Source organism: Salvia splendens, chromosome 10 (genome assembly GCF_004379255.2).
Source record: "Salvia splendens isolate huo1 chromosome 10, SspV2, whole genome shotgun sequence".
In the NCBI taxonomy this organism is placed as follows: domain Eukaryota; kingdom Viridiplantae; phylum Streptophyta; class Magnoliopsida; order Lamiales; family Lamiaceae; genus Salvia; species Salvia splendens.
This window is the reverse complement of record NC_056041.1, coordinates 1,120,226-1,142,659: the sequence shown is the minus strand read 5'-3', so window position 1 is coordinate 1,142,659 and position 22,434 is coordinate 1,120,226. Positions and strand designations below refer to the sequence as shown.

Genomic DNA, 22,434 nt, shown 5'->3' with positions numbered 1-22,434 from the left:
CGCCATTTTGTAGAGTAGCGGAGTTGTATGCCGAACAAGATTTAATAAATGAAATTTTCATTTCGCTTCTAACACTGCGTATTAACAGCTCAGCGAAATAATTTCATCGTACTTGTTCTCGGTCTTATGAAGTAAACTTCTTTGACCGGACTTGGTCCTTGGTCTTATGAAATAAACTTCTTTGACCGGACTTGGTCCTTGGTCTGATGAAATAAACATCTTTGACCGGACTCGTCTTTGGTCTGATGAAATAAACATCTTTGACCGGACTCGTCTTTGGTCTGATGAAATAAACATCTTTGACCGGACTCGTCTTTGGTCTGATGAAATAAACATCTTTGACCGGACTCGTCTTTGGTCTGATGAAATAAATTTCTTTGACCGGACTAAGCTTGTGTCTTAATTTGGCGAGTTTTATCGCTTGGATCGGACTTTCCCTTGTCCTAATTCGGCGAGTTTTATCGCGTGGATCGGACTATCCATTTGTTGCAGTTCGTTTCAGACGGACTGCTTGTTTTTTAAGCCGAATTGTGGTCTTGTATCTTCTTCAGAAGCTTGGACTCACAATCGTTGGCTTATTGTTGCAGTTCGTTTCAGACGAACTGCTTGTTTCTTAAGCCGAATTGTGGTCTTGTATCCTCTTTAGAAGCTTGGACTCACAATCGTAGGCTTATATATGTTCTAAAAAGGGGATCAGCCTTCGAAGAACAAGATACCTCAGCAACATTTGTAAGAGACGACACGCACATAGACAGACAAAACACACCTAGACAAATAAAAAGCACATAGAGACAAAAACGCACATAGCCTTAGGACCGAACTAGACACAAGACGGACTGACCGGACTGTCTCTTACAAATGAAACTTCTTGAGGTTGGAAATGTGCCATGTTCGGGGTACTTGTTCTCCTGACATGTGAGTCAATTTGTAAGACCCTTTGCCGAGGACTTCTGACACCCGATATGGACCTTCCCATGTGGGTTCGAGCTTGCCCAGCTTTTCTGCTCGGCTTACTTCGTTGTTTCTCAAGACGAGATCTCCCACTTGAAATTGCAGCTTTTTCACCCTTTGGTTATAATACCGGGCTACTTGCTCCTTGTACTTGGCTGCTTTTATGCAGGCCAATTCTCTTCTTTCTTCGGCCAGATCTAGTTCGGCTCTCAGTCCGTCATCATTCATTTCTGAGGAGAAATTTAGAGTTCGGGGACTGGGTACGCCGATCTCAACCGGAATCACGGCTTCAGCGCCGTACACCAGACTGTACGGAGTTTCACCGTTGGAAGCTTTGGGTGTAGTTCGGTAGGACCATAGGACTTGAGGGAGATTTTCTACCCATTGTCCTTTGGCTTGTTCTAACCGAGTTTTCAACCCTTTCACCAAGATACGGTTTGTTACCTCCGTTTGTCCGTTTGCTTGTGGGTGGGAGACCGAAGTGAACCGCTGTTGAATATTCAGCTCTTGGCACCAATTCTTGAATGTCTTGTCGGTGAACTGAGTCCCGTTATCCGAAATGAGGATGTGGGGTAAGCCAAATCGGCACACTATGTTCTTCCAGACGAAATCCAATGCCTTCGAGCTCGTTATCGTAGCTAATGGTTCAGCTTCTACCCACTTTGTAAAGTAATCCACGGCAACGATAAGGAATTTCATTTGCCGAGGAGCTTGTGGTAGTGGTCCCACTATGTCTATGCCCCATTGCATAAAAGGCCAAGGGCTTTGCATAGCATATAGATCGGTCTGCGGCATCTTTGGGATATTTGCATGGATTTGGCACTTCATGCATGTCTTGACGAGCTGCACTGCGTCTTGTACCAAAGTTGGCCAATAATATCCCCATCTCAGAACTTTTTTAGCTAAAGCTCTAGCTCCGATGTGGCTACCGCAAGATCCTTCATGGACTTCTCTAAGGATGTAGTCCGTCTCTTCTGGTCCTACACATCGCAATAACGGCTGAAGGTAGGACTTTCTGTATAGGACTCCTGCATGAAGTTCGTACCGAAGGGCTCGGCATGTGATTTTCCGAGCTTCTCTCTTATCCTCGGGCAGTTGTCCTTGATCTAGATACTGTAAGATCGGCGTCATCCAGTTCGGCGAGCTGGCTACTGAAAGTACCTCAGTTTCATCAATGCTTCTGTGCATCAATTCCTCCACCTTTGAACTTGGATATGAGGCTAACTTACTTAAAATATCTGCTCGGCTGTTTTCCGCTCTGGGAATGCGGATTATCCGAAAATAAGAGAAACTTCGGCTAATGCTTTGCGCTTTGTCCAAGTATTTCCTCATCCTCTCATCACGGGCTTCACTTGTACCTAACATGTGATTCACTATGACTTGTGAATCACAATGGATTTTGAGAGACTTGATAAATAGACTTTGCGCTAGCTGGAGTCCGGCAAGGAGAGCTTCGTATTCGGCTTCATTATTAGTAGTTGGGAATAAGAACCGAAGTGAGTAAGTTACCTCGTGTCCGTCGGGAGCGATAAGTAAAATACCAGCTCCACTTCCCGTTTTATTCGAAGCTCCATCTACGAATCCGCTCCAGCAGTCCGGTGGCTCTACTTCGGATTCCAGGGGCTGTGCTAGTTCGGCATTGGTAGAATTTTTCTGTTCGGCAATGACAGGGATTGCTTGATCGAACTTTGCTTCTGCAAGAAAATCTGCCAAGGCTTGTCCCTTGATGGCTTTCCGAGGTAGGTATTCGATTGAGTGTTCTCCCAACTCTATGGCCCATTTGGCGATTCTGCCTGATGCTTCTGGCTTGGTCAAAACTTGCCGAAGTGGCAGATCGGTTAAGACGCATACCTTGTGAGCATAGAAGTATGGCCGCAGTCTCCTTGCTGCATTTACTAACGCCAGAGCAATTTTTTCCAGAGGTTGATACCTTGTTTCTGGACCTCTTAATGCTCGGCTTGTAAAGTAGATGGGAAGCTGCTTTAGGCCTTCTTCTCGTACGAGCACCGCGCTAATGGTTTGATCCGATGCCGCTAAGTATAAGAATATCACTTCAGCATCTGTTGGAGCAGAGAGAATAGGAAGCTCGGCTAAATAACTTTTGAGCTCGTCAAAAGCCTTTTTCTGCTCGACTCCCCACTCAAACTTTGGTGCCTTCTTTAATACTTTGAAGAATGGCATTTGCTTTTCGGCTGCTTGGGAAAGGAATCTATTCAGTGCGGCTAGACATCCAGTTAGCCTTTGCACATCATGTATGGACTTCGGCATTGCCATGTTCTGAACAACTTGAACTTTAAGCGGATTTGCCTTGAGTCCTTCCTTTGAAACCCAACAACCTAGAAACTTTCCCGAATCTACCAAAAAGGTACATTTTTGGGGATTGAGTTTGAGGTTGGCTTTTCGGAGCACGTCGAGAGTGGACTTGAGATTGTCTTCGTACTCCGAAGTGCTTCTGCTTTTAACGACTATGTCGTCAACATACACTTCAACCTCCTTTCCGATCAAATGCCGAAAAAGCTTATCTACCATCCTTTGATATGTGGCTCCGGCATTCTTTAAACCGAACGGCATCTTTTTATAAGCAAAGATGCCGAAGTCAGTAATGAAAGCCGTTTTTGGAGCATCATTCTCATCCATTAAGACTTGGTGGTAGCCTTTGTATAAATCAAGAAAACAGAAAATTTCGAAGCCGATCAAAGCTTCTACTTTTTTGTCTATGTTCGGAAGGGGATAGCAATCTTTAGGACAGTGCTTGTTTAGATCGGTAAAATCTATGCACATCCGCCATCCTCCTTCTTTTTTCTTGATCATCACAGGATTGGTCACCCAAGAGGGATATTTCACCTCGAATAATACATCCGCTTTCAGTAATTGGCGGACTTCGTTATGGATGACTTGATTTCTTTCTGCCGCAAAGAGTCTTTGCTTCTGTTTTATAGGCCGGACTGATGGATCAATATTTAACCGATGAGTGATTACCTCAGAGGGCACTCCGGTCATGTCCAACGGAGACCATGCAAAGACATCTTTGTACTCCTTGAGGAGCTGTATGGTCTTTTCCCGGAGTAGAGGCGTTCCCGCGAAACCGATCTTGACCGTTCTGGATGGATCATCTTCGTATAACTGAACGGTCATTGAGTTTGGCTCTGGTGTGACTTCGGTCATTTCGCTTGCCTCTGACTCCGGCTGTTGTGATTGCTATGCTTGATGATGCCGATCTGATTGCTCGGCACTTTTAAGCGCAATCTGCAGACACTCTTTTGCTCTCTTTTGATCACCTCGGATGACCGCTATCCCCCCTTTAGTGGGGAGCTTGATGGTGAGATGATAAGTAGAGCAAACGGCCCGAACTGCGTTGAGCCAGTCTCTTCCCAGGATGATGTTGTACGGAGACCGAGCTTTTACCACAAAGAACTCGATCATCGTACTGGAGCTTGTAGGCGCTTTTCCCACCGTGATCGGAAGGCTGATAATACCTTCAGGGCGGGTGTCCTCCTGGGCGAAACTTTTCAGAGGAAGTGGTGCCGGACTAAGCCGAGCTGGATCCACTTCTAGTTTATCGAAACATTCTTTAAAAAGAATGCTGACTGACGCTCCTGTATCCACAAACACTCTGTGGATCAGTTTGTTTGCCACTCCGGCTTGGATGACAATAGCGTCTTGATGAGGAGAGATGGCCGGGACGGGATCTGCATCTGAAAATGTAATCACTTCGTCCTGCTTCAGCCTTTTATGTGTTGGCTCCTCTCGATTGAAGCCTCTGCGCTCTGACTTCAGGGACGATTTAGTCTTCCCGGCAGGGAGAGCATCAATAGTCAGGATTACTCCATCATATTGCTGCTCGTCATCGTCTTCGGGATCCTGTTGCCTTTTCGGATCCTGAGGAGCGCAGTTCGCACCTCTCTGCTTTTTGTTCTTTTTCGGCTGCTTGCTTTGGTATTTTTTTAATGTCCCTGCTTTCACAAGAGCATCAATACCTGCAGCCAAATGTCGGCACTCCTCGGTATCGTGACCGTGGTCTTGATGGAAGGAGCAATATTGATCCTGAGGTCGACGCGCGGCCGATTTCGTCATCCGCTTTGGTTTTTCGAACATATCGGAATGCAGTTCGAAAATTTCCGCTCTTGACTTGTTCAATGGTACGAACTGAGCGGGCGGCTTCTCAGAATTGAGACGTGGCCCCAATCGGTCTTGCACCGGAGTCCTTTGAATCCTTTCAAAAGGAGTTCGGCGAGGATGTCCCTGATCGCCAAAAGGAGTTCGGCGAGTTTGTCCCTGATCGCTATGATCGGGCTTCCTCCTGTCTCCTCGGGATGAGCTGTCTAAAGACCGTTTGCGACGGTCTGCCTCATCGGCACGGGAGAACTGGTCCGCAATGTCCCACATCTCTTGAGCTGTTTGCGGACTGCATTCCACGAGCTTTCTGTATAGAGCTCCGGGCAGGATTCCATTTTGGAATGCCGAAATGACAAGTAGATCATTGAGATCGTCTACTTGTAGGCATTCCTTGTGGAACCTCGTCATAAAGTCGCTGATCTTTTCGTCGCGACCTTGACGTATAGAAAGCAGCTGAGCCGAAGTGATTCGGGCTTCCGCTTTCTGAAAGAACCTCCTGTGGAAAGCATCCATTAGATCTCGGTAAGATCTAATGCTGCCTTGGGGGAGGCTATCGAACCACCTTCTTGCGTTCCCGATAAGCAGCTCGGGAAACAGCTTGCACATGTGGACCTCATTGAGACCCTGGTTCGCCATGTTATACTGATAGCGTCCCAAGAAATCATGAGGATCCACTAACCCGTCATAAGTCATCGACGGAGTTCGGTAGTTCTGTGGCAAGGGAGTTCGGGTGATATCGTCCGAGAACGGAGTCTTCAATGCTCCGTACATGGCGAACCCGACATCTCTTCGGTATGGAGGAGATGGAGATCTCCTGTGATTCCGGTACCGAGGAGGAACAGGAACATGTCGGGGTTGAGGATTCTTCTTCCTGGAAGACACGGCACTACTGCGGTAGTGACTTTCATGTCTGGATGAGGAAGGAGAATCCACCGTTTTCGTCTTTGGCTCTTGGCTTTTTTGCAGGAAGGCTAAGAACTCATCCTGCTTCTCAACCAAGAACAGCTTGACAGCCTCATTCAAATCAGGCTGCTGGGAAGACTCGGTGTGTGGACCTTTTGAGCGGCTTGTTCCTTCATCGTGAAAACTGGAAGTAGATGTCTCCCGAGGCTGTTTTCCGGACCTGCGGGCTGGACTAGCTTCCTCATGGTTTTCACGAACGGTATTACGGGTAGTATGTGATCTGGTATGCATTTTTTTGGGGTGGAAAAAGGGTCAAAAATTCGCTTTATCACAAATTTGGTTCTCTGTTTCCCACAGACGGCGCCAGTGATGGCTTGGCGAATTTTTGATGGTGATGAATGCAGGAAGATGCAGATCACGACACAGAGATTTACGTGGTTCGATTTACTGAGGTAAATCTACGTCCACGGGAAGAAAAGAGGGCAGAGTTGTATTGCTTGATCTGTTTTCTACAGCTTACAATACAGACTTGCTATTTGATCTTTTATCTCTAGAGAGCTTAACCCTTCTTTATCTGATCTGAGTTCTATTTATACATTGAACTAAGATCGTGGCTTGCATCACCACTAATGATGGTTGTGAATGTCGTGGAGGTCATGGAGATCCTGCATGGGTCCACTATCCTGCATGAGTCCACTATCTCTGTGCTTGGTCCACTATCCTGCATGTGATCCTGCATGAGTTGACTATCTTCCAGTTCGGTCGAATACTGAGACCGAACTGCTGAACTATTGCCGAGTAGCTTTTGCCGATCTGAGAGTGGAGCTTGATTGGTCGGCTTTTACCGAGCTGTGGGCTGGGGCCGAACTCTTTGGTAATGCCGAACTGATACTCTTCCTTGGGCTTTGGGCTGATGGGCCGTCACTGCTATTGGGCTTGTTTAGTACGTACCCCATCAATCACATTGATCGAACCACGTAATTCTTCGTCGTGCTTTAGATTTCTGTTTCTGATTACTTGATCGATTGAGTTCGATTCTTAACATATTCAAACTAATGCATTAATCACTAATCATTGGCGTTCAATAAATGAATTGGCACCACATTTCAAATGTAAAAATAAAAGTTTAAACTTGAAAGCCAAAAATACAGAATACCTATTTTGGTGATTGTCCTAACCGAAAGCATGGTGTATTCCTCTGTAGTGCTGCTTTTATATGATTCATACAGATCTAAATATCGAAGTGCTACTAGCTATTTTTCAAATATTGAAAAATGAAAACTCAATGAGCTGAATAGTTCAAAAATTCACCGTGATAGTCGCAGCTAATAAATGAAATTTATATAAATGACGGTTCTGGAACCGTCGGTCACTGTCATGCTTGAGAACAAGAAAATGACCATTAGTATGATTTCAAAACATGTTTACGCTCTAGAACAAGGGACTCAGAAAATTTGGTTTTATCCAGTTTTTTGTTCGAACAAAGTCAACGCCAGGACAACGGTAAAAAAAATCCGAGGATCAGAGGCAGAACGATCGAAGAGCAACATTAATTGCCGCAAAAACTTGATATTACATGATAGATTTTATGTATAAATATACACATATAAATACAAGATATTGTATGATTGGGTAAAACAATCTACTGAGTTGAACAGACAGTTACATGCAACAGCAACCTAATTAGTCAGTTAGCATCTCTGACTGAAAGCATCACATGAAAAGAATGAATCTAGCTGCCGCAAATAAAACAGAGAGAGAACAGAATAATTAAGCCTGAGATCCTGCAGTCCAGAATTCTCATCTTGTTCTTGAATATGTTTCCGAAATTTTCCAGCGTAGAAGGTTTAGAAATCGGATTTCATCAGCCTGGTTCGCGGCCTTATGGTTATATCACCAAACGCGATTGGCTCTTCCACGTGGACGTAGTCTCTTGTTTTAAGGACCTGTAACAATTTGTAAATCAACAAAAGTTCGAGTAAAATAGAGAAGATTGCTCGTAAATTATAATCCAAACTTAAATTTAGTACACATATAACATAAGTTGGCAGCTTGAGAGAGTTTTTATTGATTTTTCAGCATTTTTAAAAGCATTTCAGGTTGTTTGCGGAAATATCATTTATTTTGATGGCTGTTTTTCAAAGACACGTTAACTTAAGTTGCCCGAAAATTTAGATTTGGCTATTAAGTGAACAATGGATATAAGTACATGCTATATTCAGACTGAAAAATCACCATTTAGGCAAAGTTCGGGCGTAATTAAGAATAAGCGAAATGAAGACGGGTTGCAATTATATAACATAAAGGTTTCAAGTACATGGAGATCATAATAGATTAGCTCAAAGTGAAGGAGCTTACCAGTGTTTCGAAAAACATCCTCGACGCTTCCTTGCGTGATTTTCCGATTAAGAGGCTGTCCAAGGAAAGAGAAACCCTTCCACATTGTGCCTCTTTAATAAATGCAGATTGTAGATACTTGGAAACAGCTCTGTAAACACAGATGTAATTAGAAACCAATCCTTGTCCCAATATTAATAAAAAAACTCTATCGTAAAGCCAGTGATGAAAAGCATATAATACATATGAGCAATTATTGGGAAAAGATCATTCTTTGTTGAATCAAAAGGATACAAATGAGCAATTATCAGTTTAGATTTTGCAAGACAGCAATAGTTCCAACACTAATTCTAACTTTCTACTATAAATCCAGTGATGATATGTAATACAGAAAAAAAATTATTGGGAAAAGATAAATCTTCTTGAATGAAGGGGGGACACGAAATGAGCAATTACCAGTTTAGGATTTTTGCACGAACATGGATAGTTATCAAAATCAAAACTAATTCTAATTCACTCGCATGAAATTAAAATCATAATTAAAATTCAGCTCACCCCCAATTCTAATTACCTTGTACGAGAAGACCACCCGATGTTCTCATTATGTCGTGTGTCTTCAGCATCAGGCATATAGTCATCAGCCATTTCAGTCAAGTCATCGTCATCAACATTTAGAAAGTCTGAAGGTAGTACAAGATATATAAGCCAAGCATATGTAAGCTTAAAAAGGAGATAGTAGAATTGTGAGCTAATATCCAACAGATTAAAGAGATGCAATGCAACATCATGGATTACGACACTAGAGTTACTGAAAAGAATAATAATATCAGGGGTCCCAATGACCGGGCCCAATCAAGAGTGCATTTACTATTTAACCTCAATTTCCTAAATATTTGCTCAACAAACAAAAGATATTCAAAATTTATGTTAATCTCTTAATAGAAATGAATCCTCAAGCAATTGTTCATTGTTGGTATTTTCTACATCAATCGATAAATAACACACAGAGACCTATACATCTTATTTTCCAGTTCCCACATGGGGTATAAACAGGTTGATTAAGAAGTTCAAGCAAACCTGTATCATTTCCTTCAGCCAAATAATTGAGTTCCTGCATCATATAGACAAGATTGTCAGAATCTAATCAAAGTTCAAAAACAAAAAGAAAAGAAATCCAGAGTGGGCTAAGAGACACGATAGCCCAAAATGAAACCTAGAAATAGGTTCAACTATGGAAGCTCAACATCATTCGTTGATATGAATCATTTGAAGCATTTTAGAAAGAATAACTACATTGTAAGCTTTCTTCAACAATTACATGTTCGTCTTGGACATTCTCATGATTAAGATGTTTAGTAGATAAAGGGAACTTACATCTCGATCGTGCAGGTCAAAACCAGAAATTTCTCCATCCATCATATGAAGTTGATAAGCTTCAGGGTCTTTGCATTGATCCATTGAGCCACCTTGCAGCATGCTTTCGAATCCTGTATATGGAAATTCCAAGTCTAGCTGGTCTTTAGATGTAGTACTGTAAATTTCATCCTGAACGTGGTATTCTGGCCCTCCATAGCAAGCAGCAGCATCTTGCGTCATCTCTGGCAGACCATAATCCTTCACTCCAAGGTTAGTTTCACACTCACCCCCATAGCCATCTTTATCTTTCCCTTCATTCCCCATTGCTTGTTCATGATTAATTTCTGCAAAGTCCAATTCATCTGAGGGCACAGCTTCCCTCTGATCAAGAACGACAGCTTCATCTTTGTCCGCATATGCATTTGTACCTTCAGATTCATTTATAGAAGCTGCCTGAACGATACCATCTGAAGCATGAAGGATATCACTAGTTGCACCAGAATCTATTAGAGCAGCACCCACAGTTGTAGGCTTGGTCCACTCTTCATTGACTGCTGCACTCGTGTAATCAACTTCTTCTATCTTATTTTCACTCAGAAGATGATTATCACATGGCTCAGCTGTTTCATTATCTCTCACTGTCAAAAACTCGCCGTTTTTATCCTGCCCACCAATTTCTATTGTATTGGTCATACCAGGCCCCTCATTGTCATCCATAACCACAGTTTCAAGACAAGCACCAGACTTTTTGCGGTGGGAATTTATGTCTGGTTCAACCATAGTTTCAGAGAGATTAATATTTTCATCATTTTGGGAAGGCTGCCTCAGTTCACTCACAATTTGCGGAGATGCATTATGTACTTCATTCTGACAGACCTTGATCCGACCCAAATCATATACACGATTGTGCAAAGATGCCAATTCAACTGACATGCCTACAAAACCAAACAACACAATAAAGTAATCACATGGCGCTTTCTTCAACATCCTTCATTTCAGCAATATCATCAATCAATAGCAAATAACCAGATGAAACAGTAGAAGGCTAAGGAACAAATAAGCAAAAGAATTCACTCGATTTAACACAAACTAGATACCAATAATGTTACATTCAAATAGATGCCAAGCAGCGAGGCCTCAAATTGGTGCAGATACTCAGAGAAGACTTTTAAGGCACGGTTTGTGCTTAGAGGTCTTAGATACATTTAAACTCAAATGGCCAAACCTCTACGCAGTACCCACAACAAAAATATAAGGGATAAAAGTAAAAATTCACAGAGCGTGCTAATTACAGATTTTCAAATGATAAAGAGCCTTAGTAACTGAAGAACTCAACATTGAGCTTCAACAAAAAGGTATAGTAAAGAAGGTAAAATGTCAACGTTAGCACATTACAAACTCACCAGCAAATACAGGCTCAAGAAAAGTTTCATCGACCATGTGCTGTTTCTGTATCATTGATATTTCAGAGAGTGTGCATGGAGCTTTCTTTCTAACACGACGAATGTCTTCTGTGTTGGTCAGCTGTTGCCGTATGGCACTAGCAAGATAGAGCAGCGATCAAGTAGGTGAATTCAGGTAAAAAAAAAAATAGTGCAAACAACCAGTAAACATTAACAAAAAAATAGAGAACATACTCGCCGTGCAAAACCATTGTTTCATCCATAAGAACTTTTCTTTTGGGACCACCAGACCGAGGCGCAGCTCGATGGCGCTTCATAGATGTCACTTCAGAAGGAGGAGGTGTTGGCTTTACTCTCAACATTGACGTATTCCTTCCAACTGCGATGATATTTTCTCATAAGATCACAATCTATTAGGGGAAATGTACCGACTGCCTCAATAAGGACATGAAGTTCAATATACCTAAAATAGAAGAAAGTAAATCGTCATCATCTGGAACTGATCTTGTCGTTCGTTTAAAACGGACTTGTCTTGAAGATTCAACTGAATTAAGACTCTGTTCCGTTAGTGTACTTTCAGTAAAAGTACGCTTTCTGCCTGCAGCAGTTTTGCTCCCAGCGTCATCTTCATAAAGACCCTCAATGTCCCTGGGGATAACTTCCATCATCATGCCACTATGCAACTCCATATGTCCTTCTGGTACAGAAAGAAGTTTTTCAGGAGCAGGCAGCTCAGTGGTAGCATTTGCCAGACCATCAGCTTCAACAGCAGCCACTAGAATATCTTCACCGGATGGATCATGTTTTACTTTGTTTTCCTTCGTATTTTCTTCTGAATTGATATTTAAAGAATGCACTTGACCTGACAAATCAAATGCAACAATTAATTGAAGGCCTTCACAATCAAATTGTCAATTATGACAAATAAGGCTGAGAATGCATAAGAAGCCATACTTTCTATAGAAACTATGTTTTTTCTAAGAATTTTCTTTGTTTCATGCTTAAGTAATTTGCCAAGAGCAGAGAAAATTGACAACATATAGCTATGAGTTTTGGCATATAATGCAATTTCCTTGCTATAGATATGCATGTGTTCTATAATAAGAGATTTAACAGTTTTGCATGCAGTAGACAAACCTAGCTTTGCTGTCTCTTCTCCTCCATCAGTTGCTTCAACGTTGATGACAGAATTGACATCACCATCATATGTAGGGCTAACTGCAGGTTTTAATGCACCATCTTGGTCCTGGATAGAGCTACAGGGCCTCAAAACATTAGGTTCAGTAGCTGAGACTTGGTCATGAGCATCAAGGTTTAATGTTCTGGATTCAATAGTGCCCTGACAAATTTGAGTTTCTGGTTGCCCTAAAATAAGTCCATTTTGGTCTTCTGAAGATAACCCTGCTTCATCACGACATGATTTTTGCTGTTCATCGGAAGGAGCTTCAATATCAAGAGGTTGTACATTTTTTGCTGATGCACCTTCAGAAACTCCTGGACCAACTTCATTGGGACACAGGTCGTTGCGGTGAGCTTCATCAATTGATACCAAACCATTCTTATAATTGTTGTTGATGGCTTCAGTTTGCCCTGGAATATCGGATTCTTTAATGATCTCACTAGTGCATTCCGAAGCCAGTTTTATGGATTCTGTTTGACCTAAAAAATGAGCAAAATGAGCTTTACTATTATAGCATCCACCAAAGCACCAAATTCAACATTGTCTTCAATGAAATTCACCTTGTCGCCCTGTTTCTTTGGCTTCCAATCCACCTGACAGGTATCCGTTCTCCGCATGTGGCCCCTGAGGTACTGCATCCATAATCATATCATTCTGCGAACACCATTCCACCTCTTGTTTATCCTCATAAGGAGCTGTATCCATGTTCTCCCTCGTAGTGGACCCAGTTATATGATATTCCGATTCAAGATGATCATCACATGCAGAAGCTTCTTGAACTTTAGAAAATATTGGCTCATCCTCCAGTCTAGGAGTACAAGGAGCATGTGCATAGTCCAATACATCAGCACATGCACCACCACCATCAACCTGCAAAAAAGAAGAACAAGTTCACTAAGTACATTCTTCAGATACCATGGACTAACACTCCCTTCTGTGGTCGCATCATCTAAAGTCTAAACCAATTGAAAAGCAACAATGATTTCTTTGATGACTTATTTTTAAAAGAATGGAAAGAAAGATGAATTGTCCCCTCGACCATCCACCAGAAATTCTTATAGCGCCAAAGCACCTACCATGGCTTCCAAATTAGTACCCATATCTTCAGGATGTTGGTCTTGCTTAAGAGTCGATGTTGATCCAAAAGATGTCCGTGGATCCGCCCTGAAATCAGAAAGAGTATGGCTCTGAGAAATCTGTACTCTTTGTCAGAAAGTTGATGTGAAGCTTACCCCTCATCGGCAGGTTCTGCAGTACCAAGTTTCTCCATTAACAATTCCTGTATGCAATTGTCGATGAGAAACAACAAAATAGCTAATATACTACTAATATTTAACAATATTACAGAACTACCTAATCCTATCCCACTACGTCAGATCAGCTATATGACCACGCAGTTGTAATCATTCGAAAGTTTGAAAATTGAAACATTGTCCTAATTCATAATCAAGAACAAAAAGTTCTACTTAAATAGTTCCTTTATGAGTACTTTGAGCCTTCCCCTCCCCTTCTTAATCTGAGTTGATAAAACTAACTGGAGCATCTACTGGTATCATATGCACTTATCCTAATGATTCTTTGACTATTTGCCAGTCAACCAAAAGCTAACTAATATCTTACTATTCTTAGTGTTCCATAATCAGGATTAGTTTTAAGATCTATTGATAACCTATCAAACAAAATGAATAAGACCAGAACATAATAAGCACATCAGAAGTGCACCTCTTCCAGGTCCAATCCAGACATATCACCATCACCAAATCTCTCTGAGAAAAACAGAAGAAAAACATTTAAAAGGGAATATGTAGAATCATTACATTAAATGCTAACCCAAGATTTCATCAATAGGTCTTATTACTAACCGTCCAGCCCAAACTTTGATGTGGAGTAACTGACACCCTCCATTGTATCTTGAAGAGTGATTTGCTCTCTTGAACTAATGTGATGATCGACATAGTTACTGAAAATATTACAGTTGGCATGTTAGAAGGGATTATGAAAATTGCGATAACAAATCTAGGGAAATATTGGCAAAGCTGCAAGAGATATCAGCCAATGGATTCTGTTATCTCCAATCTTACAATTTCTATGTCTTTAAGAGAGAGCAATCTCTTTTCAGTATTCAACCGTCAGTTTATTAATTTAACCCAAAATTTGTGTTTGTAGACAACTTAGAAGTTTACTAGTAGATCCCAATCTTAATTAGTTGGAAAATCCATAAATCATCTGGCAGTGTAGCTTTAAAGATATCATCAAGACCATTTGTAAACTAACTTGCAAGGCGAAGAAATTAATATGTTGAACAAACCCTTGGAAAATATCGCTATCTGGCAGCTCAAAGTCATCAAGATCAAATTTCTCTGGCAATGTAATGGAGTGATATGGTGCTTTTGATTCTTCTGGAGGTAGATCGACAGCAGTAGATCGAAAAGCTTGCTTAACTTTGAGCAAAGCCTCACTGCAATCGTCAAAAAGGTAGTTCACCTTTTTATTGTAGATCCTCACCACACCAAGCAGGAGATGGCTGGACAAACGAAGTGCAATTGGCACATCGGGGGAAAGAATTGAATCTGTATTATATAAGCAATATGCATTTATTAGGAGACTTAAATAGGTAGCATGGGAAACAATGAATATCCACTAAAAACAATGAATAGCGGCTAAAATAAGTATGTGTCCCAAAGCAAAAGTTTTCATCTGTGGGTCCGTGAATTTCCATTTGTAATTAGCGGTTGAAAAATGCAGAAAGGTAAGTGAATTAATTATAGATGAGTTCGATTGGATGCCAACAAGTAGGGCTTTAATTATTGCATAGAATCTATAAATATGTTTATGCCTTCCAAAAAGATGCAGATTGGATTCAAGATTGCTAATACAACATGTGAAAAAGGAATAAAGAAATCAAAAAAAGGCACCTCAAACAATAAAAGGCTATACACTCGATACCTAAATACCTTACCCGGCATCCAGTCTATGGGCGACTGGGCGTCGTAAAGGACAAAAACAAGATAAAAGTCACATTAATGGCGATACATTAAAAACTCACCTACAGAAACTCCAATATCAGTATCAGCAACCTGATTCTTACGAAGCTTACGTTCCAAGTGCGCAGCTATCCAAATCGTTCCCAGCGGCCCCTTTTTCGCCAATATGAACTGTGAGTAAAACATTTTCCTGTCCTACCAGGCTACCACTTCCAGTTCCAGTCAACAATTATTGTACTCTCACAAAAAAAACAACAGCACAGCTACTTCAAGACGTTGTTTTTCTTCTAACTCTTCAATCTGTGTACATTCACAGTTTTCATAACGCTAAATTTACACCACACCCCAAAAGAATTGGGGGGGGGGGAAACAAAACTTAATAAAGAAGCTAAATTAAAGAACCAAACTTTCCAATTCAGTCAGGACTTCCATGTAAAATCAAGCACAACCTACATTCAATTCCTTTTCCCAAAGCAGACTTCGAACAACCAAACCCTAGAATACGCATCGACAGCTAAATACCACACCAACCTAATTAAATTGCCCCAAGATCAATAATTTACCGAAATTGTCAGCTCAACTAACTCAATTAACCCCAATTCAACCTCGGAGAGTCTTCACTCCCAGCTAAGATCGAAAGCGATCGACAGAGAGCGCGAAGACAGCTGCTTGTGGATAGACGCATGCATACAAGTGATCCGTATGCTCAGGTAGAGTGAAATCAGAGCGCGAATCACGAATTTTGTGCAATCTGAGTGAAATTTTTGCCCGGGATTTTTTGTGTGACGAAATTATTTCGAGAGTTCAAAGTACAAAAGCGCAGCGCCTTTTGGTTTTGGAGCCGTAAAATAAAATAATTCGTGCTGTTCTACGGAGTAGAATCTACAGCATGGACGGTCCAGATCTTTCCAACCAGCGAGACTGAAGAATCAACGGTGTAGATTGGATGGGTTAAGCGTTGGCTGCAGCGGATTATTACGTGGTCAAATCATTGTTTAAACAGTTTACTTAATTCAACAATTAATCTCCAAAATTTATTGCTTTATAGGAGTAGTATGAAAAATCTTATGCTGTGGTTGAAGTATTTATCAAGTCATGGTCAAATGTAGTTAAAATCTGTTTACTATTTCAATGAAATATTCTATGAATGTCTTATATGATAATTGTTTCAATTTTTTTGTAGTTAAAGAGAGTTTTTTTAGAGGAGGTTTAATTAGTAGTAGTATAAATATATGAAAGCCAATATTTTGATAACCCGTGCCTACATAGATAATTTTACTTAATGACCCTATACATTAGTCTAAATCCTTTCGATAAATTAATATAGCAACACTCATGTCCTTTCCTTTTTAAGCTATTAATATGCGTTATAGTTGGTTGGATTTTTTTCTGATTGAGCTGATCGACGTCCTTCATCGAATTGGCTAGTTCTAATATCCAAATATACTAATGGGTTGGTTAAATTTATTTCATAGTCATTGATCCATTTTGATATCATATTAAAAGTTAATGAGATTTCATTAAAAAACTAATAGCGAAAGAACAAATAGCGTATGAGATTTATATAATTACATCAGTTGTTTCTTCGATATATTAATTTTAAATAAGTTATGTTAAGCAGTCATGTCCCTTTTAAGCTATTAATATCTATTATGGTTCGCTGGATTTTTTTTATGATTGAGTTGATAAGTCCTTCGTCGAGATGATCGTTGATAGGTCGGTTAAATTTAATTGATATCAGTGACCCATTCTGATACCATGTTAAAAGTTCATGAAATTTCATTCTAAAACTGATAGTGATAGGAAAAAAAGCACGCGAGACTTATGTAGTGACGTCATTTATCTACTTATTATATTACTTTTTTTGAACTTATTATATTATTTTTTATTGTTTTTTGGTAGAACAAGCAAGGAAGAAAAGCGCGCGAGACTTATATAGTGACGTCATTTATCTACTTACTATATTACTTTTTTTGAACTTATTATATTACTTTTTTTTTGGTAGAACAAGCGGGCAACGCCTGAGAAAAACACTGACTTATCAGATAGAAGCCAAATATTAAGATATGTAGGTGGATTCTCCAACACATGAATACCGATGTGCACCAAATAAGTGTAATGTGATAAGTAATCAGCAACAAAGTTTCTTTTACTGTACACATGTCGTAGCATGACCGAGTTAAAATCTTGAAGCATTTTAAATGAGCTAATTTATTTAACTTGTTTATTCCGTACGTTTAAAAAAGTATCCAAAATTTTAATTTGTCAAATCGAGTTAGCATATACAGTACATAACTCAATATACTCCCATCTCAACAAAGAAAATAGCCACAAGGAATCTCATATGTGTAATTTATAAAAATACATTAAACTCAGATTTTGCACTCGATACAAATAAAATACTAGTGGTACTATAGTAGTTTGGAGCTCACAACTCTATCTTCATTAGCACAGCAAAGATGATGATGGTGATGATGTGTGTGTGTGTGTGTGTGTGAGAGAGAGAGAGAGAGAGAGAGAGAGAGGGAGAGATTTCAACCGACCATCCAAGTACTTACAGCATTAAACATTATATGAAGATCATTATTGATACATATTTGAAATACAAATGCGAAGCTACATCTTATTGTGTCGTGAACAAGAAATATATAAACAGTAACAGATTAAAATATCACGAAATTTTCAAATCCGCAGTGGAAACATACTTGAGAGATTCGAAAGAATTCAACGAACAAATAAGTCTAAACCTGCAGGAAGCTTGCATATTTGGCACCGAGGAATAGCCTCTGGATGCAGAGCAGGGCATTTTTGGTGACTTCTGTGTTTCCATGGTTCATAAGTTTCATCACGCGCCCTTTCGCCTTGAGGTCATTGACAATGACTCTCCCAGCCGGATGGCACTGAATGAACTGTGACAGATCATAGCAGGTGACAGCAAGTGTCCTAGGATCGTTGGATGTGTCCAAAATTGTTATCAGGACCCTTAGCACCTATTGGGGTGTATGAAGTATATCAGTTTTCCGTCATAAGAGATCATTATGCTCAAATTAATGCAGGCCATTGCAAAAGGTGAACAACAGAGGACAAGAAGTCCAGGAAGCGTCAAGTGACAGAGAGTTCGAACCTGGAAATCATGTTCTTCGAAGCTAGTGATGTTCTCCCTCCAGAAAATAGGATCTTTATGCATGGGAGACCAATCAAGATGTCCGAGGAGGACTTCCTGCTTATACTTCTCAAACGAGCTTAGCTTCTTAATGTTATCTTTCAAACCTTGTTCCAGTTGGTTCAGAGCTTCGATTAGATCCTGCAGAAAAAGTGAGAAGCAGAAAGTGAGAAGGAAAATCAAATATCCTTAACAGAGAACCAGTATCACTCACCTCATCACTCCATGCTTGGCCTTTCAAATTCAGAACAACCTGTGGTAATTCGAGGTCTATCATTTGAGCACCAAAAGTCCCTTTGTTCAACAAATTTATGAGGGTCAAGACAACTACCCTGACAACCTACCATAAGTCGATAGAGTTATGCCCAGAGGGAAAGACAGAAAAATATATAAGGGAGAGGTAAAATATTCAAATCAATTGTCAACATGGAGGCCGATGGTTGATGTAATGACATAGAAGAGTTCATATGCTAGTCACAAATTTTCTGTGGGGGGAAAAAGACAACTGAATTCACCTTTTCTTTTGTGGACCCTTTGACAACTTCAATCAACCGTGGCAAGGACCTAGAAGTAGCCAGGTACTCGATTGCAGGTTCATAGTAAGATAGGACCCAGACACAAAAGCATGTTTCGTAGAGAAGCTGTTTCAAATCCAATTATGAGAAATGATGCATCACAAAAGTTGGAAACTCTACTTAATGTACGTTAAAATCTAAAGCCTAACAAGCAATTCAGGACTCTGAAAAGGCAAGGTTTGGAGTATATCGTTTTACTTGTATGGATTGCTGGTTGGAAACTGGAGTAATCAGAGGAATGAGCAACTTCACTCCATCTTCTTGAACAAATAAAGATCGTGCAGAAGATTCTTTCAGTAGAGCTGAAAGTGAACTAATAGCTGTGGGAACGCTACGGGTAGGATGGGATGGCTTCTTCAGCTGTAAATGCAGAAAGACAAGGATTGCTGAGAGCCTGAGAGAAACCTTATATCGGGAAATATCTCATTCATATATTCACCAGTTTATTTTCATCGTACTCGATTCAACTAAATTAACATATAGCTCATTTACACCCAATACTATAACTTACTAAAATTCTTATGCTACATGAAACTTTAAACTGAAATGGGTCTACCTGACACCAAACCTTTTTTAGGTTATCCTTTAAAATATTCAAAAATAGATACCCCAGTAGTAGCCTAGATCATTGCGAAGTTGCCTTTTACAATGTCAATTCATCTTATAAAAATGGAAGGCTACTTACTCCACTAGCAGATTATATCACCGAAAGATGATGCAGCATTACTAAATACCAGAAGTTACCTTTCATATCGGACCACGTAGTGTAATCAAGCATATCACTTTTGAAAAGTCACACAAGTCATTAAAAAATGTATACAGTTGCATGTTCACATCTGAAAATGTATACAGTTGCATGTTCACATCTGAAGTGTAACTACCTCACCTTAATATAAAACAGATTGGTTTTAGGACGACTGTGTGTATATATCACTTATTATCACGCAAAACGTCCAAAAGCAGATATGAAGTATCCACTCCAAGTTCAAATTATTTCCCATTGCTAAAGCTTCCATTGACACGATGGAAAAGAAATGATAATATAAGAAGTCTCATCAAATATGTTAGTACCTTTGTCATTGGCATACTAAGACTAATAAACAAAGATTTGCGAGCATATACCTGAGTTGAAAGCCACTCAATCAGCCCCTTAAAAACTTCATCTGTAGTAGTAATTTCCTTCTTTGAATTTGAAGCCCCATTAGAGGTGGCAGTCTCATGCGCTGTTGGCCTTTCACTGGAACTAATAAAATACTAAAATGTTAAGCATGAGAATGGCCAATATAGTTTGCATTCGAAGTTAGGTATGTTTGTCAATTCATACCTTACTATCATAGAAAGTATCTTACAACTCTTCTCTTGTATAAACCAGTTACCTTTCCAGAGTAATCTGCAAAAGAATGAGAACTTGTCATCCATTACAATGACACAAAGAACCTCTTTAAATGTTGTTTCATTCGGTGTCAACAATCCAACTCATTTGCATGCAAGTGAAAACACTTTGTCATATGAATTAAAAATAACAGCCTTTGTTAGAGCAACGATAAAAGACAAGGAGACATAGCAGAACTTAAATCAACATATTATTGGTTCTATCTTAGTTGACATTCTCATGACTATCTATGCAAAAGTAGCAGGATCAGAATCCTTGCCTCAGGAAAGGCTCATAAATATCGACATTGGAGAGCAACTCATCGTGAAACAGTCTAGCTCTTTTGGAGTTTGCTGCCATGGAATAGGAAAGAAAAACTCAGCCAGTTGATATTGCAAAATTCAATTGATAATCATGTATAGTTTGTCCCTCACCTGAAAGCATTTCATCAATAAGAGCTAACACATATTCCACGGTTTCTTCCTTGAATATGTCACGTAAAATGCTCACAAAGACCCGAACATAAGACTGACCATCCTGCAACAATTTTTCCAAACGTCAAAGTGCTGTTCACAGACGATTATGTATTGCAGAGATTTACAGACATATTAACTGATCCTCCATCCCTCTTGAGTGTTCATTTGAACTTTCAATAAGTCATAAGCATAACTACCAGAGCTAATACAGAGAGCCAATCATGGAAACCACATGCCAGAACATAGAACAAACTCCTAAAAGTTTACTCAAGATTCATAACAACAAAGGCAACTGTGGAATAGCTTAATTTTTCCTTTGTTATATTCATTAGAAAAAAACCCATCATGCCTCGGCTCAACAACCCCCTTCCCCCATGAAATATGTTCGTGTGTTTGAATTCCTCAACCGACGACTTATTAGCAAACAATTCATTCCAAACGCATGCTAACGAACAAATAAATCACAGAACAACTTGCAAATCATTCTACCACACAACTTCTGAAAAAAATATCTACACAATTAGCCCTAAGACCATTACATCATCAAGCAATTGAGCCTTGTACGCCTCCGGCTTCTTATCATACCGCCGCAGCAGCTGAAGACCGGTCCCCGTGATCAGCTTAGTCGTCATGTACGTCTCCCACGGAATATCCCTCCGTAATACCTTCACACAAAATCAATAGCATCACCAACACAACAAATTACGCACGCCTCCTATTAAATGTTGCATTTCCCACCATTTTGGAAATCAATCAGCCAATTTGGAGCCCTTAACATATTAAATTGAGCATATGCATACATGCGGAGTGTATGAACAGGTGGCGGAATACCTCGTCGGAGGAGAGCTCCCCGCGGTCCGATGGCATTCTCGGAGTTTGTGTGAAATAGATCGGAATCTAGAGAGAGAAAGTTTGCCGGTGTAGAGAGAGAGAGGGTGTGCAGCAGAAACCAATCAAACACAAAATGGTAGTTATGTGATTTTTGGATTAATGAAGTATTAAATTGTTTCATTTATATGATTCGTAAATATTTTAAAATTCTGGAAATTATTGCGGGTCGAAGTCCAAATAAAAGCATTACTGGGTTATGTAAATGAATAATAGGTTTTAGCCCCAATTTAGCTGTGGCACTCACCCATTTATGAATTAATCAACTTGGGCTTGTAACTGGATCAAGTTTTACATCAAATTATTCATTACATAAAAAATACAGTATCAATGATTTAAGATTGACGGTTTATGTGTGAAATTGTATATTCTAAATTTTTTTAAATCTTGGACCATATAAATTGTCACATGTATCGTTCATTTATATACTTATATAACTTATTTAGTCACACAAATCGACAGTAGGTGGTCTTAAATAAATTAATTAAGTACAAGGTGATTCATTTACAACTCCATCACTTTTGTTTTCATTTATTATAGCCCATTATCAAATTTTCTTGATTATATTTTGACCAAAAGAGGAAGAGACAACAATCAAACAAGTAGAGAAGACGGGGGAAAACAAGTCACTATTCAAAGTTTACAAACTATAAATAAAATAGAATAAAATAGAGTGAATATAAAACAATTGTGTGCCGGCCATTGTTTTTATACTGCAGGCCAAGCACAA

At 39.8% G+C, this 22,434-nt stretch overlaps 2 protein-coding genes across 3 annotated transcripts; both read right to left on the bottom strand.

The window, feature by feature from the left end:
- Positions 1-7,523: 7,523 nt before the first annotated feature.
- LOC121751232 (sister chromatid cohesion 1 protein 4-like) lies at positions 7,524-16,056 on the bottom strand. The gene is made up of 17 exons (XM_042145942.1): positions 15,661-16,056; positions 15,293-15,530; positions 14,555-14,816; positions 14,109-14,206; positions 13,969-14,012; positions 13,479-13,525; positions 13,323-13,410; positions 12,807-13,116; positions 12,204-12,725; positions 11,530-11,928; positions 11,301-11,445; positions 11,067-11,203; positions 9,682-10,598; positions 9,385-9,418; positions 8,879-8,987; positions 8,329-8,458; positions 7,524-7,916 (listed from the first exon to the last, which is right to left on the bottom strand). The coding sequence occupies exons 2-17, from the start codon at positions 15,414-15,416 to the stop codon at positions 7,818-7,820; spliced, it is 3,465 nt and encodes a 1,154-aa protein (XP_042001876.1). The 5' UTR covers positions 15,417-15,530; positions 15,661-16,056; the 3' UTR covers positions 7,524-7,817.
- Positions 16,057-17,762: 1,706 nt separating this feature from the next.
- Positions 17,763-21,785, bottom strand: LOC121752370 (V-type proton ATPase subunit H-like). Of its 2 annotated transcripts, none has more exons than XM_042147400.1 (11): positions 21,648-21,785; positions 21,356-21,481; positions 20,775-20,877; positions 20,621-20,693; positions 20,293-20,358; positions 20,091-20,211; positions 19,167-19,328; positions 18,909-19,034; positions 18,608-18,733; positions 18,355-18,534; positions 17,763-18,220 (listed from the first exon to the last, which is right to left on the bottom strand). In XM_042147400.1, the coding sequence occupies exons 1-11, from the start codon at positions 21,681-21,683 to the stop codon at positions 17,972-17,974; spliced, it is 1,368 nt and encodes a 455-aa protein (XP_042003334.1). In that variant the 5' UTR covers positions 21,684-21,785; the 3' UTR covers positions 17,763-17,971. The 2 variants fall into 2 exon arrangements, with proteins under 2 accessions (XP_042003334.1, XP_042003335.1); XM_042147401.1 differs by having other exon boundaries at positions 20,091-20,205.
- Between the last annotated feature and the right edge of the window lie 649 nt (positions 21,786-22,434).

What these genes read in the sequence shown, in the direction of transcription:
- LOC121752370 (XM_042147400.1), bottom strand. Translation starts at nt 21,683, where the DNA reads ATGCCATCGGACCGCGGGGAGCTCTCCTCCGACGAG. An exon ending in AGGCTCAATTGCTTGATGAT is followed by an intron (nt 20,878 to 21,355) that starts GTAATGGTCTTA and finishes AAATTGTTGCAG; the next exon opens with GATGGTCAGTCTTATGTTCG. An exon ending in TTGAGTGGCTTTCAACTCAG is followed by an intron (nt 19,329 to 20,090) that starts GTATATGCTCGC and finishes CTGCATTTACAG; the next exon opens with CTGAAGAAGCCATCCCATCC.
- LOC121751232 (XM_042145942.1), bottom strand. Translation starts at nt 15,416, where the DNA reads ATGTTTTACTCACAGTTCATATTGGCGAAAAAGGGGCCGCTGGGAACG. An exon ending in AGAAGAGACAGCAAAGCTAG is followed by an intron (nt 11,929 to 12,203) that starts GTTTGTCTACTG and finishes TTGATTTGTCAG; the next exon opens with GTCAAGTGCATTCTTTAAAT. An exon ending in ACAATGGTTTTGCACGGCGA is followed by an intron (nt 11,204 to 11,300) that starts GTATGTTCTCTA and finishes CTATCTTGCTAG; the next exon opens with TGCCATACGGCAACAGCTGA.